This window comes from Pituophis catenifer, unplaced genomic scaffold (genome assembly GCF_029215685.1).
Source record: "Pituophis catenifer annectens isolate HBS135680 unplaced genomic scaffold, rPitCat1.0.hap2 SCAF_9, whole genome shotgun sequence".
Lineage (NCBI taxonomy): Eukaryota > Metazoa > Chordata > Lepidosauria > Squamata > Colubridae > Pituophis > Pituophis catenifer.
In genome coordinates this window covers 12445750-12461952 of record NW_027256889.1, presented here as the reverse complement: position 1 = coordinate 12461952, position 16203 = coordinate 12445750, and the positions used below count along the sequence as shown (strand labels likewise).

The 16203-nt window shown below is 42.6% G+C and overlaps 1 protein-coding gene across 1 annotated transcript in view; it reads left to right on the top strand.

Annotated features, from left to right (window-relative positions):
- SERINC2 (serine incorporator 2) overlaps positions 1-13405 on the top strand; it is a 36694-nt gene extending 23289 nt beyond the window's left edge. Inside the window, exons 8-10 of the mRNA XM_070949294.1 lie at positions 430-574; positions 5311-5523; positions 12259-13405. Of these exons, the coding sequence (XP_070805395.1) occupies positions 430-574; positions 5311-5523; positions 12259-12397 (497 nt within the window). The 3' untranslated portion in view covers positions 12398-13405. The remainder of the gene's footprint in view (positions 1-429; positions 575-5310; positions 5524-12258) is intronic.
- The last annotated feature ends 2798 nt before the right edge of the window (positions 13406-16203 follow it).

The window sequence follows — 16203 nt, the reverse complement described above, 5'->3', positions numbered from 1 at the left end:
CCTTGGTAGTACAGTGGTTTAATGCACCCTGTTATTAACACAGCTGCCTGCAATTTCTGCAGGTTCGAATCTTACCAGGCTCAAGGTTTACTCAGCCTTCCATCCTTTCTAAGGTAGGTAAATTGAGGACCCAGTTTGTGGGGGCAATAAGCTGACTTTGTATAAAATATACAAAAGAATGAAGGCTATTGCTTAACGCATTGTAAGCCGCCCTGAGTCTCCGGAGAAGGGCGGCATATAAATCAAATTAAAAAATAAAAATAAAAAATGGGCTAAGCCTCTTCCTGGTGCTGTGGGCGGGTGAACATTTCTACCTCGCTCCCTAGGAGGACCTGACCAATCAGCAAGGCTGGGAGAGTTTGAGGAGCAGGCAATGGTCAAACTTGAAATGAAATTGTGCGTAGAATTTTCTCTTTTCTTTTTTCCTAGATAAACACTGCAATCCAACTCTCCTGGTAAGAACGGCAGGGAACAGCACAACAGCTCTGCCTGAGAATGTCCAAGCAACTCAATGGTGGGATGCCCCAAGCATTGTAGGCCTAATCATATTTGTCTTCTGCACCCTCTTCATAAGGTGAGATTCCTGAAACCAATGACCTGCACGAATTTAAGCCCTGGTTTGCTTAAGCATTCGTATTATAATGAATGGACAAAATGGATTAGGGTTACAGAAACGTGCTAATCCATCAACTGTTTGCAGATCAGCATGTCTGCATCCTAAGGCAAAACCAAACAAATCACATTGTGGCTCAGTGAGATATTGTTCCGGGGCCCAACAATGCTTTGCTAAGATGTTTTCTGTACAATGAGTATCTCCGTTTCAGCTGCAGGACTCCCTCTGCTGGTTATGAGATTCAAATTGCTCTTTTTATTTATAAATAAAATGTGAATAGAATAGAATAGAATAGAATAATAGAATAGAATAGAATAGAATAGAATAGAATAGAATAGAATAGAATAGAATAGAATAGAATAGAATAGAATAGAATAGAATAGAATTCAATTCTTTATTGGCCAAGTGTGATTGGACACGCAATGAATTTGTCTTTGGTGCATATGCTCTCAGTGTACATAAAAAGACAAGATACATTCGTCAAGAATCCTAAGGTACAACACTTAATGATAGTCATAGGGTTCAAATAAGCAATCAAATCATATTAGGAAACAGTCAATATAAATTGTAAGGATACAAGCAACAAAGTTACAGTCATACTGGCATAAGTGGGAGGAGATGGGTGATAGGAACGATGAGAAGATTAATAGTATTGCAGACTTAGTGAATAGTTTGACAGTGTTGAGGGAATTATTTGTTTAGCAGAGTGATGGCGTTTGAGAAAAAACTGTTCTTGTGTCTATTTGTTCTGGTGTGCAGTCCTCTATAGCATCATTTTGAGGGTAGCAGTTGAAACAAATTTATGTCCAGGATGCGAGGGGTCTGTAAATATTTTCACAGCCCTCTTTTTATACAGGTTATACAGTATATAGGTCCTCAATGGAAGGCAGGTTGGTAGCAATTGTTTTTTCTTGATTGATTAGTCTTAGCATAACTTTATTGCCACTTTAAATGTACACTAATTGGCGTACATTAAAATGAAATTTTGTTGCGTACAGCTCTCGAAGGGTCACCACCTCCAATGTACACTATATAAACATGACAAAAATATAAATAAATAAATAAATAAAATATTACGCACATACCCACATATATTATATGACACAGAGAAACAACACAGTCTAGTTTCGGATGTATACATGCACATGCTGAGAAATTGAATATATGCCATTAGTTTGGTGTTGATTCTGAGCCACCATGGAGATGTTGACGTTTTCCAGAATGATCTGGCCCCAGTACTGCCCCTTCTGGCTTTACAGTGTTGTTGCACCTATCACTATTGTAATGAAGTCCATCAACTTGCTGCTCCTCTTCTCTTTCCTTCCCCTTTTCCCAGAATTATGGATTTCTCAAGGGAGTTGGGTCTTTTGCATTATGTGTCCAAAATTTGACCCTGGTTGTTTGTGCCTTGAGTGAAAATTCTGGATTTTTTTTTTTTTGTTCTATGATCCAATGGTTTGTTTTCTTGGCTATCCATGGTATTCTTGAAAGTCTTTAGTGCAGATTATTTAGAAGAGTAGGGACTTGGAAGGGTTTAAAATGGTTAAAACTATCTCCTTGCAGTCTCTTCCTAGAAAGTACAGCTTTAACCAACCTGGTGAATATTTATACTTTTTATAGGCTGGCTTATAAAGACCATTCTCCCCATGCATCTGATCATATTTCAATAAAAAGAGCCTTGGTAGTACAGTGGTCTAAGGCACCCTGTTATTAAGCTGGTTATTAAGACCAGCTGCCTGCAATTACTGCAGGTTCGAATCCAGCCAAGGCTCAAGGTTGACTCAGCCTTCCATCTTTTCTAAGGTAGGTAAATTGAGGACCCAGTTTGTGGGGGCAATAAGCTGACTTTGTATAAATATACAAAAGGATGAAGGCTATTGCTTAGCGCATTGTAAGCCGCCCTGAGTCTCCGGAGAAGGGCGGCATATAAATCAAATTAAAAAAAAAAAATAACAGCCAAGGAAAAACCTGTATCACATGAAGTGTTTATTGATAAGGGAGCAAAACCAGACTATATACCATGTTTCCCGAAAATAAGACCGTGTCTTATATTTTTTTTGAACCCGGAAATAAGCACTTGGACTTATTTTCAGGGAGAGCTTATTATTTTGGAGCACGTGGAGCAAGACGGGGCTCCTTTTGCCATCTTACCTGATTTCCAGCTCTGTCTCCCTAACTCTAACCAGAGGAAATGGCGGGAACCAGCTGCCCATGCGGTTAAATATTGTCAAGGAGGGCTTATTTTTGGAGGAGGGCTTATTTTCAGAGTAACACGGTAGGATTTGTGCTCTTTCCCCATATGGTTCCTGTACTCAGGGTAGAAGGATCATCTTCCCTTCTCTGGGGTGTGCCAGATATGCAGATACCACACTTACAGTCACATTGTCATATCAGGAGTGTGCCAGATTCCATGACCCATCTGCTTGCCATGTGTTATTAGATACACTTAATGAGACATAATGAAATGGGAAGTTGGCATGCCGCACATTCAGAATACAGAATAACAGAGTTGGAAGGAACCTTGGAGGTCTTCTAATCTAACCCCATGCTCAAGCAGGAGACCTTATACCATGCTGGACAAATAGCTGTCCAATCTCTTCTTGAAAACCTCCAGTGATGGAGCACCCACAACTTCTGGACATAAGCCATTCCACTGATTAATTGTTCTCCCTGCCAGGAAATTTCTCCTTAGTTCTAGGTTGCTTCTCTCCTTGATAAGTTTCCATCCATTCCTTCTTGTCTTGCCCTCGGGTGCTTTGGAAGATAAGGTCAACCCTTTCCGTTGTCTTTGCTGACAAGAATGCCGGTGGACCTTACATGGTCCCTATAGGCATTCTTTGGAAATAGCAAAGGTGGGCTATAAATGTCAACCTGTCAAGGAGAAACAAAGGCAAATTAAATTTGAGGTGATTATGATATGGAATTATCAGGAGCAGGACTTGAGGATTATAGTGATGATTAGTCTTATTTGTAGGGATATACAATATTCACAGACCCTGAAACCAGGGGTGACTTCTACTTACCTTTACTACCGGTTGGCGACAGGATCGCGTGGGCGCACTCACTTAGCTCGCACACGTGCCTTGCTTCTGCACATGCGCAGATCACTGATGATGATATCTGGGGCGGTGGGTGGGGCCTCCCACCAGTTTTACTACTGGTTCTTGTGAACCGGTCTGGACCAGGGGCAACCTACCACTGCCTGAAACAGAATATCCTACAGAAGCTTGGAATGCTCTGATTCTCCTTCCCGCTACCAAGAATCTCCTCCAGTCCTAGCCATTCCAGGAATGGTTGTCTTAAGTAAATCCTACACACTATTAGAGGTGATCTAGAGTCCTGTTTTGGGGTTGATTATCCCTAGTACCGTGATGGCGAACCTATGGCATGCATGCCACAGGTGGCACACAGAGCCTTCTCTGCGGGCACGCCAGCTGTCGCCCCAGCCCAGCTCCACCGCGTATGCGTGCGTGCCTCCCGCTGGCCAGCTGGTCTTTGGGTCCCTGCCGCCCATGCATGGGGAGCAGGGTGCATGTGTGGGGGGCACTCGCATTGCATTTTGGGGGTTCGCGCGCATGCACGTGCCCCGTCCCCCGCACCCCATTTTGGGCCTCGAAGGCCTCTTTCACCAACCTGGAAGGCAAAACGGGGCACAGGAGCACCGCGCATGGCTCCTCACGCCCCATTTTGGGCCTGGAAGGCCTCCTGCACCAACCTGGAAGCCAAAAATGGGCAATGGAGGGGGGACAGAGCACATGTGCAGGGGTGCTCGTATTGCAGTTTGGGGGTTTGCGCGCACATGAGCACACATTCACATGCACGCACATGCACTTTGGGCACTCGGCACCAAAAAGGTTCTCCCTCACTGCCCTAGTACATCACAAATAGCTTCTGGTTTGGAGGATTAACTTCCAGAAACCACCCAATCACTCTTGGAGGGGCAGGGTCTGGAAAGGAAATGGAACAGCCCCAAGATCTCCAGAATGTTCTGATCTCAATTCTGAGAGGCTTTCCACATCCTTATTCATGTATGTTTGCTTTATGGTAAATGGAGGTTTGGTCCCTGGTTGGATCGACCTTGGCAGCAATTTTAAAAGAATTGCCACAATCTATTTTCAAAATAGATCCTTGGTATCAAGAGCCTTGGTAGTACAGTGGTCTAAGGCACCCTGTTATTAAGCTGGTTATTAAGACCAGCTGTCTGCAATTACTGCAGGTTCGAATCTCGCCAAGGCTCAAGGTTGACTCAGCCTTCCATCCTTTCTAAGGTAGGTAAATTGAGGACCCAGTTGTGGGGGCAATAAGCTGACTTTGTATAAATATACAAAAAGGATGAAGGCTATTGCTTAGCGCATTGTAAGCCACCCTGAGTCTCCGGAGAAGGGCGGCATATAAATCAAATTTTTTTAAAAAAATGTCGAATATCTCTACCAGTCCCAAAGGACTTGCTTCTAAAACAGGCCATAGAAGTTGGAGGTGATTTCCACCCCCAATTCTTCATTTACCCTATGACACCCTCTTGATAAAACTAGATTTAAACGATGCTTTTAAATTTTTTAATAAGCTTTAAAACGATGGATCCAAAGAGTTTCTCCATCGATAAGTGAATAATGGATTGTGAGTATGGAGGATGAGCAGGAGGGAGAGTGATACTGATTGCAGATAAACCTACTCAGCCTCATTTGTTTTGATTCTAGCATCCGTTCCTCGGACCATACACAAGTGAACAAGATGATGCTCACAGAAGAAAGCCCAGCGATGCTAGGGGGTGGAAACACTAACCTGGAAGATGGGGTACACCGGGCTTATGACAACGAAGAGGATGGAGTGTCTTACAACTACACCTTTTTCCATATCTGCCTCTTCCTGGCCTCCCTCTACATCATGATGACACTTACCAACTGGTACAGGTGTGTACAACTGGCACTGCCCTTCTTCCCCTGCTCCAGTTCCATCTGTTTCAAATAATTTTCAAGTTTCATTAACTTGAGTTGTGTTTAAAGAATGGGGTGGCTATCTGAAGGCTGTTTGAAAACATCAACTGGTCCAGAACTTTATGCTCCTGGGATTTTAACCTTTTGAGCATTTATTAGCTAGTGCTCTCTTCATGGACTTCTAATGTGGTTTTGGATGAGTCCTCAATGGTGGGTATCCATGTTTTACTTTCCTGTATGAGCTTGTCTGTTTTTAAGGTAAAGACAGGCAGACAGATGCTGCCTCCTAGAATGGAATGGAAAGGAATGGAATGGAATGGAATGGAATGGAATAGAATAGAATAGAATAGAATAGAATAGAATAGAATAGAATAGAATAGAATAGAATAGAATAGAATAGAATAGAATAGAATAGAATTTTTTATTGGCCAAGTGTGATTGGACACACAAGGAATTTGTCTTGGTGCATAGGCTCTCAGTGTACATAAAAGAAAAGATACGTTAATCAAGAATCATAAGGTACAACACTTAATGATAGTCATAGGGTACAAATTAGCAATCGGGAAACAATAATATAAATCGTAAGGATCCAAGCAACAAAGTTACAGTCATACAGTCGTAAGTGGAAGGAGATGGGTGATGGGAACGATGAGAAGGTTAATAGTGCAGACTTAGTAAATAGTTTGACATTGTTTGAGATGGTGTTCCTTCCTTTTTCAAGTGCAAACTAGGGTGCAAACTCTTTCAAGACTGATATTTGGACATTTTCTATAGACAGCAGAATAACGTAGAAGATGCAGAGCAGGTGGCATGGTGTATATCAGTGGAGAGTTGCTACTGGTTCACACCACATCAGGTGAACTGGTAGTCGTGGTGGGAGGCTCCACCCACCCGCCCAGACGCTTCTGTGCATGCGGAGAAGTGCCATGCGCACGCAAGCGAACCGGTAGCGATGGGATTTGGAACCCGTCCCTGGTGTATATCCTCACTCTTCTAGCTCTTTGCCTTCCTGCATCTAGCACCTTCTAGAGGCAACCGTTTCTAGAGTTGGGCCTGACTGAAATGGTTCCTATTTACAATAAACAAATCCAATAAACAGAACCCAAATTGAATGGGGTTTCTTAAGCTTAGGAAGAAAGGTGTATAGCAAAGAATGGTACCAAGAAGATATTAAACCATAATCGTGGTAGAGCCTTGGTAGTACAGTGGTCTAAAGCACCCTTTATTAAGACCAGCTGCCTGCAATTACTGCAGGTTTGAATCTCGCCAGGCTCAAGGTTGACTCAGCCTTCCATCCTTTCTAAGGTAGGTAAATTGAGGACCCAGTTGTGGGGGCAATAAGCTGACTTTGTATAAATATACAAAAGGATGAAGGCTATTGCTTAACGCATTGTAAGCCGCCCTGAGTCTCCGGAGAAGGGTGGCATATAAATCAAATTAAAAAAAAAAAATCTGCTTGGGTTGGGCTTCATGTGAGGTGTAAACAATCCTCACAACATAATTTAGCGTGCTGGCTGAAGCAACCTGCTATGGCTTACTCAAATCACAGGTTTTTTTTTTCTTACAAAAAAAAAATCCCAGCTTCTCAGGATGCGCTATGCTTCTTCAGGTTTCTAGCGTTCCTGCTTTACCCTCTTCCCGTTGCCTAGGAAACCAGCATGATTTGTCAGCTTGGCGCAAGTCAAGCTTTGGGAAGAGGGAAAAAAAAATGCCTTCGCCTCAGATGAACTCGACGTTGGCTGGGGGAGAAGAAGCAGGTGCTGCTTACAAGCTGGCAAGCCGTGCCTAGAGTGGAGCATTTGGGGTGAGGGACCGGGGGTGGGGGGGTGGAGGTGGGGAGAGAATGCAGGGGAGGTGAGACGGTGGTTGCAAACAGCATTGCCTCATCCCGAAAACCACTATATATTCATTTGCCCAGAACATTATCGCCGAGTCCTTCGGTTATTTTTAGCGCATGACTTTCTGTCACGTCCCCCCAGACCTGCAAACGGTGCCAAGTCGAGCTGCAGTGGGCTGGCACTGGCCATATATTGCCTCAGCAGGATTGGCGTGGAGTGTGTGTGTGTGTGTGTTTGTGTGTGTGTGTGTAGAATGGAAGATGGTCCGGTCCGTGACACTGCTCTGACCAAAAATCCAGGCTGCCCTGCCAAATTCTTGGCTGCTGCCGCTGCCCCTTTCCGAATGAAAACAAACCAGAGAAGGGTTTGCATGCTAAATTGGGGTTGGGTTCTCGATCTTGCTTTTCCCTTGGAGAAGAGGACATCCAAGGTCAGGCTGAGTGCGTAACTGCAAGAGCCAGGCTGAAAAAAAAAAAAAAAAACAAGGAAAGGGCCAGGAAAGGAGGACCTATAATGCAGCAAATAAATCCTATTCTTCTTCTCCCCCAAGCAGACAGACAGGCTGGCTGGTTTTGCTACCGCATAGATGGGACTGGGAGAATCCAGCCCTGCCCCACACATTAGTGGTGTGGGTGTGGGTGTCAACAAGGCCTTACAGTAGTATTGCTCAATCTTGGCAGCTTTTAAGATGCGAGGACGTCAACTCCAGAAATTCCCAGCCAGCATGAATTGTGAAGTCCACGCAATTTAAAGCTGCCGTGGTTGAGGAACGGTGTCCTACTGGTTGTCTGGAGGTCTTTTTGCTTCCCCCCCACCCCCCAATGGGTTGGAGTTTCTTTGGGAGTTTCTTTCTCTTCTTTGAGAAGAGCCTGTAGTACAGTGGACTAAAGCATGGTTATTAACAACTGCTGCTTGCAATTACTGCAAGTTCAAATCTCACCAGGCTCAAGGTTGACTCAGCCTTCCATCCTTTCAAAGGTAGGTGAAATGAGGACCCAGATTGTGGGGGCAATAAGCTGACTTTGTATAAATATACAAAAGTATGAAGGCTATTGCTTAACGCATTGTAAGCCGCCCTGAGTCTCCGGAGAAGGGCGGCGTATAAATTAAAGCAAAAAAAAAAAAAAGAAGAAGAAGGCAGGAAAAAGTCATCTGGGAGGCTGTTACTCATTTACAAAGGCTTTGGCAGGTTTCCCCACCTTGCCCTAAACTGCGGCATGCTTAACTGAAGTTTATTGAATCAGTTACGCTCGGCTGGGTTTACGTGCCAGACCCTGGTCTGCAAGCCACGGTGGCTGAGTTTGCAGCAGAAGCTCAATCAGAACCAAACAAACCACAGTATGGTTTAGCCCGGTGGCTTCTCAAGTCTAAATAAATCACCCAAACCTGGGTAAAAGTGGTTTTTCTTTGGGTAACAACACATGAACCCATTACCCATCACAACATGGATGTTTAAAGTTTACTAAAATAGACTTGAAATGTTCCCAAGGCAAAAATTTGAATAATGGCATCAATTATCCATGGTGACTTGTTCAAATGACATAAAGATCATTTCAGTGATACTGTTTTTGTAATAGAGGTAGTCCTCAAGTTAGGGCCATTTGTTCAGTGACCAACGTTACGACGATGCTAAAGGAAGGGGCTTATAATCAGTTCTCGAGATTTATTAAAACTTTCTGATAAGTGGTTTTGGGTAATGAAGGAAAAAGTTTGGGTAACGCTATTTTAATAATAAGAAATAACAGAGTTAGAAGGGTCCTTGTAGGTCATCTAGTCCAACCCCCTGTTCTTGCAGGAGACCCTGTACTATTTCTGACAAATGGATGTGTAGCTTCTTGAAAGACTCCAGTGATGAAGCACCACAACTTTTGAAGGCAAGATGTTCCACTGGTTGATTGTTCTCACTGTCAGAAAATTTCTCCTTATTTCTAGGTTGAATCTCTCCTTCAACAGTTTCCATCCATTGTTCCTTGTCTGGCTTTCGGGTGGTTTAGAAAATAGGTTATCTCCCCTCCTTCTCTGTGACAGCCCCTCAAATATTGCTATCATGTCGGCCCTGATCCTTCTCTTCACTAGGCTAGCCATGCCCAGATCCTGCAACCGTTCTTCATATGTTTTAGCTTCCAGGTTTAGCATGGTGTGCTCCAGGGATGAAATCTAAAATTTTTCCCTACTGGTTCTGTGGCCGTCGCTTGGTGGGCATGGCAGGGGAAGGATACTGCAAAATCTCCATTCCCACCCCACTCCAAGGGAAAGATATTGCAAAATCTCGATTCCCACTCTACTCTGGGGCCAGCCAGAGGTGGTATTTGCCGGTTCTACTTTGAGAAACTACTCAACATTTCCACTACCGGTTCTCCGAACTGCTCAAAATTTCTGCTACCGGTTCTCCAGAACCTGTGAGAATCTGCTGGATTTCACCCCTGGTGTGCTCCATCTAGACTAGTCTTACTAATACAGGTTTGCAAAAAATGCCGCAAGGTTTTGACAGTCGACCTTTGCCCTTTAAAACTATCAGGAGATTTTGTCCACATAAACTGGTGTTCTTACAGTCTGAGCAACAGTTCTTCTCTTGCACTCATTTCCCGTTTGTTGGACTTTCACAAGGCCTTTGAGGACACAGGCTGTGTTCCATCAGTTGGAGTTTGCCTGGATGTTTGATTTGGAACTGTGAGTTTGGAGGCGTGTAGCAATTCCAGGCCTCATAGTTTCCCTTGAATGGTCTTTTCTTTCTCTTCTAACGGAGCTAGAAGCCAGCCTCATTTGGAGTGACATGCTCGGGGATTTTGGAATTATTTTTAGGATTAATAAATGCTGAATGTGTCAAACTTATGTGCATCTATCCTGACGGAATGAAATGGGATGTACAGATAGTCCTGTGGGAAGAAAGTCTGATTTACTGACAATCCACACTTAGGAACCCGGAAGCTCCACAATGTTTTCATGAACTGTCAAAAAGAGACTGTATATTAAAAAACAAGCGGCTTCAGCAGCTCATAAAAACATTATGTGGCTTCTGCATTTCGTCAGCTTCAGGAAGGAATCCTTGTTCACCCATTTTACTAATGGGCAGCCCCATTCATAAGCATCAGTTCCATACAACTTCCATACAACTTCAAGGTAAAAACAGCTAGGAGTAGAACTTGTTTTTTAACCTTAGGAATGCCTCTGTTAAAATAGGGGTGTGGGGGCGAGCAGTGGGAGGAAGGGAATTGTAAAATATCTCGTGGATTTGAGTAGAGGTGGGTTTTTTTTTTTTTTGATAAATTTCTCTTAGATAACATTCGAGTTGACCTAAAATGATCTCTCAAAAACAACCCAACCCAAAAAATGAATTGGAATTGGCCCTAGTTGGGTTTGGGATGCAACTCCACCCGGTTATATCTCAGGTCTGTTTTCGATGGCAGTTATGCAGTTGCTACTGTGAAGGCCCAGTTTAATAAATCAGCAAACCGAAAAGAGCATCCTGCTGAAAATACTTGGTAGTATAGCTTTTGACGGATCTGAAATGGGATTAGAACTAGTGTGGTATTAGTCCAATGCAGTGTTTTTCAACCTTTAAGATATGTGGACTTCCAAACAGCTAAAGTTGTTAAATCCCAAAGGTGCTTTTTCAACTGGACTTTCTTGGGTTTTTTTTCAAAGACGTTTCACTTCTCATCCAAGAAGCTTCTATGGAGAATCTCCATAGACATAAATCAGAGGTGGGATTCAGCCGGTTCTGTCCGGTTCGTGCGAACCAGTAGTGGTGATTGTGGGAGGCTCTGCCCACCCGCACGGACATAATGCCCTCCTATTTAGCCACGTTTTTGAGCCCTTGCGCATGCATGGAAAGTCGTGCGCATGCGCGGAAGAGGCTCATATTTGCAAACCGGTAGGGAAGGTAAGTGAATCCCACCTCTGCATAAAGTCACTAAGGTTGAGAAACACTGGTCTACAGTGACTGAAAAATAGAATTTCAGTTGATTAATTTGTTGTACTGTATTTGGAATGGTGAAATTTCTGAAGTTTCTAAACTGGTGTTTCTCAAACTTGGTCACCCGATGCTGACAGGGGAATAGAATAGAATAGAATAGAATAATTTTATTTCTATACTGGAACTTCTGGAACTTGAAGACCTCATGACTTCAAGTTACCAAATGAGAAACACTATTCCAAATGGTACTCCGTATAATCGTGTTAGTGAAGGCATTAGAGAATGACGTAGAAGAAGAAGGTCTGAGCTGAACATGAAGGTTACAGCTGATGCATGTGTTGTCTCCATTACAAGTTTCCATTGCATTTGGTAGGCCTGAGAATCTGATTAGCAATAGTGCGTCAACTCTTGTGTTGCAGTTGCTATCCAGCTGTGTTCAGATGCCGAAACAAATAGGTGTTACAGGCTGGAACAAATATGTTTCTGTTTTCATTGTACCCTAGAAAAACACAACAGATAATCTGACGTGAACAATGTGGTTTCCTGTAGCAGACTTAGTTGTAGCCTGCTGAAGATGACTTCATTTGTGCTTGGTGCATGAAACAACACCTTTGAATATGCTTTGTTCTGTGCATAGAGTTCTTTTCCTTAGGAACTTTGAAAATTCTTTGGTTGGTGTACCAGTGCACGGCTATTCAGCTTCAGAGTGAGCTTGAACATGTAGGAATGATGGTTTCTTAGAATGGATAAATGTGTCATTTCTCAGAGATGGTTTTAACCCCATCAGCTGTCCTAGAGCCAGACATTCTCCAACTTCATAGGATGACTGTGATTAAACACTAGAAGAATCATATATGTCACCCTGAGGAATATTTATAATTTACAAAAGGTTGGATATGATGGGCAGGAATCTTTTAAACTGAATGTTTGATGTTCCTCTGTATTTCTTTCCTCCAGGCCTAATGAAATCCGCCAAGAGCTGACCAGCCCATGGACTGCTGTCTGGGTGAAGATTTCATCCAGCTGGGTTGGGCTTCTCCTGTATCTTTGGACTTTGATTGCCCCACTTGTACTTCCAGACCGTGACTTCAGCTGAAAACTTTCAAAGAGTGCCAACTTCCCAAGGGAAAAAGTTACACAGTGCCATGAGAAGTGAGCAAGCAAGGTCAATACTTATGGCTTGAATGTTAGGTATGGGCTCTCAAGCTTATGAAGGCAGAAGTGACCAATTCTCCCCTTTCCTCTGTTTTACATTCAGACAAATCTACTACGTTTTGTGACTTTACTTCTTGAAAATTCTTTAAAAACCAGTTAAACTGGCTTAATCCACTTATGTGTGCAAGGCTCAACACACATTTCTGGTGGAGGATGTCTGCACAACTCCCCTCCCCCCCACTTACGCTAATGGCCTTCCAAGTATATTGTAAAATACCTGAGTAACTTACATGGTGCTGCTCATATTTTTTTTTTTTTTAAAAGATATTTGGCATAGGAATAACTGTGTGTTCCTTTTTAAATTATGGTTTAAAGGAATTTTTCACCACTTTGCCTTGTTACATGAAGCCTTTTAAATAAACTCTCAGTTATTTTTGATATGGAACTTGATGGTAATAAAATAAAAATCCTTGTATTAGGTAGATGAATGTTGAGCATAGAAACAGACTATCATCATAACAGTGCCTGGGTAAGCTTGGTTTAGGGCAGCCTTCTGAAAGTCTTGATTTTAATGTAGTGTTCTGTACCAACCCAGTCGATTATGGTTTACTTAGTAAACCATGGTTATATCATGGTGTAGCACATTCTAGGAAACGTGTCTTATTCTGGCATTTAGAGACGCATAGGAAATGATTGTGGCTTGTGGGAAAACATTCCATAAATGGTAGGGTGGATTGAATGCACTAGAAAAATAACATCAATAACCTAGAATAGTTTAGGCTATGTCTCTTTTTGTGAGACCCCAGTTGTGATTGACCAAAATGACAAAAAGTGTCATTTTCCAGCTAACAAATGTTATGCAAAATTTTCTGACTAACAAATTTTATTCAAAACTTTCCGACTAACAAATTTTATTAAGAAGCATACGTTTTCATGAACTGAGCTTGTATCTTTGAATAAAAGGTGTACATTACAAAAGATGCTACTGGATACTTCTGAATTTTTGCTACCATCGATTAACACTGTTCTTCTTCACAAAGTTTGCAGTTGTGATGAAGAAGTAGCGTGGAGCTCTGCTAAGGCATGTCTAACGAAAGCTTTCTTTTTTTGTAGCATCCAACAGAGGGCAGCACTTTTGGCCTCTTGTTTAACAATACAGTAGGAGAAATAGAATTTTGTATTTACCCTGTTTGCTAAGATTGTTGCTGTTCTGAAATTTGTCCTGCATTTTGTTCCCTTTTCCAATTCTACGGACAAGCAATGGGTCTCCTCCTCTTCTTCTTCTTCCTCCTCCTCCTCCTCCTCCTCCTCCTCCTCCTCCTCGGAAGAAGAACATTTTGGTAAGATACTTTGGGATGGTACATGGAATTAAGCTCCAAAGGAGGGAAAAAAAAAACCCATCTTTTTCCTTCTCAAGAAAACTGAGGAGATTCAGAAGTAGCAACATAGAAATAGACAGTGAGAGCATTTGCTAATTCACTGATAATTGCAATTGCAGCAAGATAATTCATTGGAGCTTAATCCCACCATGGCTGGATTCATAGATTGTGCTAAAATCAAGCAAGCCACAATTCGACAGTGCATTGCCTTGAGTCAGCCAGTGAAAGGTCTCTCATCCCAGCAGCCATCACGTGGGGCTCATAAAAGTCAAAATGATAACTCCCATTCATGGGATCAAAGGGCCCATCTCTTTTGTGTGTGTGTGTAAAAGAGGGCTTTGATAGAATGGGTGACTACCAGTGGTGGGTTTCACATTTTTTTACTACCGGTTCTGTGGGTGTGGCTTGGTGGGCGTGGCTTGGTGGACATGGCAGGGGAAGGATACTGTAAAATCTCCATTCCCACCCCACTCCAGGGGAAGGTTACTGCAAAATCCCCATTTCCTCCCCATCAGCTGGGATTTGGGAGGAAGAGAATAGATGGGGGTGGGGCCAGTCAGAATTTTTACTACCGGTTCGAGACCGACTTCTGCCACCAATAGCCTCCCACCGGCCAGTTCGCTCCCACAGAGAGGGTCTCCTCAGGGTGCCATCAGCCAAGTTATGTCGGCTGGCGACACCCAGGGGGAGGGCCTTCTCTGTGGGAGCCCCAGCCCTGTGGAATGAACTGCCCCCGGAAATACGTAAGATCTCCAACCTCCGGGTATTTCGCTGTGCACTGAAGACCCTGTTGTTCCACCAGGCCAGGCAATCAACATTTTAAATTGAGCCGAATTTATTTAATAATTTTAAATTTTTTATTGATGTTTGTCTTGTGTTTTTAAATAGGCTGTACATCGCCCTGAGTCCTTCGGGAGAAGGGCGGTATAGAAATAAAATTATACTTATACTTATACCGGTTCTCCGAACTACTTAAAATTTCTGCTACCGGTTCTCCAGAACTGGTCAGAACCCACCCCTCTCCTAGAAGAATGAAATATATCCCCAAAGTCAGATGTACACTAAATGTAGACTGACGTTTAGCTACACGCCTCCCCAGCAAACAGCAAATTTTAAAGCTCCAGGTAAAGAGGATTCATTTTAGGATGAGTAACCACAATTTGCATGTTGGAGGTTCCTAAAGGAATGCTGGGAAACTCTGTATTTTAAAGAACGTTTGAGGGAAGGGTGCAGAATAGCCCAACTGTCTTGCTTAGCAACAGAAATGTTGGGCTCAATTGTGGTTATAAGTTGACAAGTATCTGTAATTGCGGGGGTGAGTGCCTTACTATAAATCTCCTTTTAGCTGGAGCAGAAGACAGTTCTCCATATCTGAAAAGGAAGAAGTTTGCAGAAGCATTGTCTGCTAACGTCTAGTGCTTTGATTATTATTCTGAACGTATTTCAGAGTTACGACCTGAGATCTACCTTTAAATTGCCCCTCTGAGAGACTGGGAGCTAAATAAATCAAACAGTTTAAGAATAAGGTAGAGAAATAAGTGCTTTTTCTTTTTTTAATTGGAAGAAAACATGGGGAAATTTGGGAAATAAAATAAATGCGTGGTACTCTTGAAAATGATATAGAAGGCCAGGTTAACCTCTGCTTCTCTAGCCTTTGCTGAGTTAAGGCTGTTTGACTCCTTCACAGCTATTTTGAAACAAGACTGTCAGGATTTAATTGCATTCATATTGACTTTGCTGCAATTGCTGTGTTCACCCATCAATCTAAGCCACAATGCATTTGGCAATGGCTTAGATAGAATAATGTGTGAATTAGGGCTGTTGATCTGTGCTGCAAGAATCCCAGATGCCCACCAGAGGGCAATTGAAGAGCTGCCGAAAACCTCTGGATTTGTGCAGCCCACTTCTTGTAACCCTATGGTGAACCCATCTATTATTGCTATTATAAATGTAGTTTATGGCTTAACACACTGAAATAGCTAAGAGTGGTTTATGCAACAAACTGTGGCCCATTGGGCCTTAGTGTAATGTGTGGTTGCAGTGTTAACTGTTCACACCTTATAGGATGACTTATTTTTTTTCCCTTGTTCCTTGTTTTGTTTCATGTTTAACTTTTAAAAATGTGTAGCTGTTCTGCAGACCCAAGCAGTATGATCCCTAGTCCATTAAACTGCTTATTTAAAAAAAAAAAACCACACTCAATAATAAAAGCACATTTCCAGTCAACGAACAAATACAGCAGCTCAGATAATTAAAATCAAATCAACATTAACTCATTGATTGATTAAAATGCTTAGGAGGAAACCAGTGTCATTGTCTAGCTATGTAAAGATACTGAAGAAGACACCATGGGAAAGACATTCTAGAG